Source organism: Mandrillus leucophaeus, unplaced genomic scaffold, assembly GCF_000951045.1.
Source record: "Mandrillus leucophaeus isolate KB7577 unplaced genomic scaffold, Mleu.le_1.0 Scaffold4, whole genome shotgun sequence".
NCBI classification, from domain to species: Eukaryota; Metazoa; Chordata; class Mammalia; order Primates; family Cercopithecidae; genus Mandrillus; species Mandrillus leucophaeus.
In genome coordinates this window covers 305328-309213 of record NW_012104253.1, presented here as the reverse complement: position 1 = coordinate 309213, position 3886 = coordinate 305328, and the positions used below count along the sequence as shown (strand labels likewise).

At 62.3% G+C, this 3886-nt stretch overlaps 1 protein-coding gene across 1 annotated transcript in view; it reads right to left on the bottom strand.

The window, feature by feature from the left end:
- Positions 1-2503: 2503 nt before the first annotated feature.
- CKB (creatine kinase, brain) overlaps positions 2504-3886 on the bottom strand; it is a 2930-nt gene continuing 1547 nt past the window's right edge. The window contains exons 3-5 of the mRNA XM_011991790.1: positions 3306-3445; positions 2962-3151; positions 2504-2880 (exon numbers count right to left, since the gene is read on the bottom strand). Coding sequence (XP_011847180.1) covers positions 2702-2880; positions 2962-3151; positions 3306-3445 — 509 coding nt within the window. The 3' untranslated portion in view covers positions 2504-2701. The remainder of the gene's footprint in view (positions 2881-2961; positions 3152-3305; positions 3446-3886) is intronic.

Sequence of the window (3886 nt, the reverse complement as noted above, 5' to 3'; positions counted from 1 at the left end):
GACTTGAAGAAGGAGGGCTGTTTTGCCCCCCAAGGGGCATTTGTCAGTGTCTAGACTTTTGATGGTCATAACTTGGGGAAGCAAGGACTACTGGCATGCAGCGGTTGGAGGCCAGGGCTGCTGCTGGACGTCCTGCAGCGCACAGGACGGCCCCCACTAGAGTCGTCCGGCCCAAGTGTCTGGAGCGCCACTGTGGAAACCCCGCCGTGGACTCATTCCCTCGCTGGGAAGTCCCTGAGTGGACAGGAGGGACAGCTGAGGGGGGGCTTGGTGCAGCCAGACTGCCCTGCAGGGAGATGTCTCCAACACCCAGGACGTCTTCCTGCATCCTTGCCACCCCTAGGTACTGTCCTTTGCTGCCCATGTTTGACAGTGCTTTCTAGGAGAACTGCCCGTTAAAGTCTCCGGAGGCCGAGGAGAAGGACGGCTGTCGAGACTGTTGGAGGTTTCGGGGAACTAGTGGCACAGGCAGACAGGATTGTCGCCCCCCTCCTGAGGGGAGTGTATGTTAGGCCCTGCCTGGTCCCCAAAAGAGTTAATGCAGCAAGATAAAATATGTGAGGCACAGGGAGGAGAGTGGGCCCCAGAGAGTTGGGGGTCCAGGCCCTGTGGGCTCCACAGGCCAGCCAAGGCCCCACCCACCTTCAGAGTTTTACTGCCTCAGAGGTCGTTCTGAGCCAGGCCCAGCCCGCTCAGCCTTCCCGGACAGTGCATTGAGAGGCCTGCACGGGGTGATTAGGGGTTCCGCTTGTTTGCCCACTGGTGGTTCTAGGAGCACCCCACTCTGAGAGTCCACATGGGAAAAGGGGAGCGTTGAAACACAAGAAGTGACAGTCCTGCCCAGCCATGCCCTCAGCCCTGTGTTCACCTCACAGTGGGGCCCACGCCACCCCAGGGATAGTCGGGCGGGCTCTGCCCAAGTGGTGAGGGGGACTGAGCCAGCAGGAGCAGCAGGCGGGGCTGCAGCGGGAGCAGCTCTTGAACAGGAAGAGGGCAGCAATGACGAGGTCCCCTGGTGGTGGGGCTTTGCTGGCCAGGTACCCACTGGGTCAGCACTGCTTCCTCACTGCCCTCAGCCTCCCCTTTCCAGAGGGGTCCACTTCCTGTGCTCACTTCAGGCTCTTCATCCCAGCCCTGCTCCCCAGACTCCAGACTGTACAGCTCGGCTTGGCCTGGCCTGGGCCTTCCTGGGAAAAGGCTAAGCCAGAAACTGGCCCCTGTGCCCAGGCTGGTCAGCCAGGGAGGGACCAGTCTAGGGTCCAAAGAATGGATGCAGAAGTCCCCCCCAGCCTTCTGCACCAGGGGACCTGCCCCCTATGTCTCTAGCCTACCAGGTGTTCACTTAGGGAGGTGGACACTTCAACCCTGCCCTTAGGGCCCCCCACATGCCGAGCCCAGCGGCAGATTCGGGGATGTACCCCACTGCTGCTCCTGGACGCCAGTGTCTAGGTTGACAATCCCCTTGTGTGCCAAGGAAGTGAGTCCAGTGATCTGCAACTCAGGTGTCCAGGGACGCAGTGGGTGTGGAGATGCAGGATGAGGCCTGCCCCAAACCCTGATCCCCAGGGGTGGGGCGGAGGCGGCCCTGGCCAGTAGGTGGCAGCACAGGCTGCGTCCTTGGAGCTTAGGAGCTGGAGGAAGGTGGGGAGCAGGATTCCTAGCCCCCGGCTGCCTCACCCGTCCACCTCCACTCCCTGAGCTGGCCGAGCCCCTCACGGTGCCCAACCATAGTAGGAGCCCTGAGCCAGAGGCTGGGCAGGGACAGCAGCAACTGGCAACTAGAGTGAGTTGCAGGGGGTTGGGGGGAGGTTGCATGAGGGACCAGGGAGACCAATCCCTAAACAGCCCCAACCCCCCTTCTGCCTACCTTGTGGTCCCACCTTGAGGCCAAGGGGCTGGACACCCAGAGGCCCCCGAAGTGGCTGCCAGTGAAGGCGAGACCAGTGGTTCCCCAGGGCTGCTAGAGGATCTTGAGGGCTGAGCCCAAGGGCCAGTGGGGTTGGGGGGCTGTTCAGCCTGAAGGCTGAGGCTGGGAGGGAAGCGAAGATAAGAGAGTAGGTGTTGGTGGGGTAGGAGGGAGGTAGGGAGATGTCTGGATCTGATCATGTCGCAGCTTGGAAGACTGGAGGAGGAACCCAGTTGGAGGGACCGGAAAGCTCTCAAGTTTCTGAGCTCAACCCCCACCTCCACTATCCCTACCTCCCCCACCCTGCAGGATGAGCCGAGGAACGCGCTGGGCTCCACCCAGGCCTGAATGCCCTCGGATGCTCAGGCCTGGAGCTCCTCCCTCATTCTCCCCAGTGTTCCTGCCTGCACAGCCCAATAGACATGAGGAAAGGGGCCCATGGACTAGGTGGGACAGGCAGAACAGAGTGGCCACCTGCTGGCCTCTTTCCCTTCTCACGGAAGGCAAGGCCCACGGCAGGCCCAGGACTCAGACTCCTGGGGCCTGGCTGCTGCCCTTCCCCCTCCCCCCGGGAAAGGAGAGGCACCACTCAAGAGGCAGGCAGGCCAAAACCCTAGTTTATTTCAGCATCAGCAGTATCTTAGCCATCAAAAAAATAAACTCTACCAAGGGTGACGAAGTCTCTACAGCAAGGCTAAGGGCTCGCCAGGCGGCGAACATCAGGGGTGCATGGTGGGCACTGCCCAGGCAATAAGTTAGGAAGCAGCAGGGCTGGTGTCGGGTGTGGGCCAGGCTTCACTTCTGGGCAGGCATGAGGTCGTCGATGGCCTGGCCCTGCTCCAGCCGCTGCTCCATCTCGATGAGCAGCTTCACTCCGTCCACCACCATCTGCACCAGCTCCACCTCCGAGAAGCCCAGGCGGTCAGCGTTGGAGACGTCGAAGACCCCGCCCACCGCAGCCGTGTCCACACCGCCTGGGGAGACAGCAGGTCAGGGCGGAGGAAACAGGGCTGTCCAAAGGCCAACAGGAAGCCTGCAGCACCCGCCCTGCTCACCTGTGCCTCGCTTCTGAAGTCGTAGCCGCTTAAGCACCTCGGAGAACTTCTCATGCTTGCCCAGGTGGGGCAGCTTGATGTGCACTCCTGCCCGAAGCCCTGTGCCCAGGTTGGATGGGCAGGTGAGGATGTAGCCCAGGTGAGGGTTCCACATGAACTCATAGTTCTTAGACTTGAAGAGAGTTTCAATCTGCAGACGGAGAAAAGGGTATGAGGGAGAAGGCCTGCCTGAGACTCCCACAGGCCCTGAGACTCCCAAGTCCCAGAAATCCCCCAGGGGGACTGATGGGGCACCCACATCCCTGCTGGAGCCCTGGGGTCTGGGCCTGCCCCGTCCCTGGCACCTGGGTGAGGCCGGTGCAGAACCGGGTGAACACCTCCTTCATGTTGCCCCCCTTCTGCATGGAGATGACCCGCAGGTGGTCCTCCTCGTTGACCCACACCAGGAAGGTCTTATTGTCATTGTGCCTGCGGGAGGGCTGGTCTCAGGGCATATCCAGAAAAAAGCCCCAGGCCGTCCCCAGACCAAAGGAACTTCCCAAGTCCCCGAGGTGCTGCTCCCAACCGTGCCCTGGAGCGGGGGCTGCTGCCAAGACTCCGCCCAACACGGGGCAGGCGGGGCCGAGACGCCTCACAGTGAGCAGAACCCCGGCTGCCATCACGTCGTGCAGTGGTCTGAGGTGGGGCAGGGCCAGGGACCGCCAGGACAGCCCCCCCCGCCCCCCACAGTGGGGGTAGGAGCCCTGCCCCAGGAGAAGCTTCTGCGTCACCAGCCCCTGGTAGAATCCCAGCGACGGAGGAGTGAGAAAACAAGGAGCTCCAGCTCCCGAGGGGCGTCAGGCAGAGGCGCCAGGGACCCCGCCCCCACCTCACGTCTCTAGGGGGGCTGAGTCCTGAGCCCCCAGGGGCCTGGGCCCAGTACCTT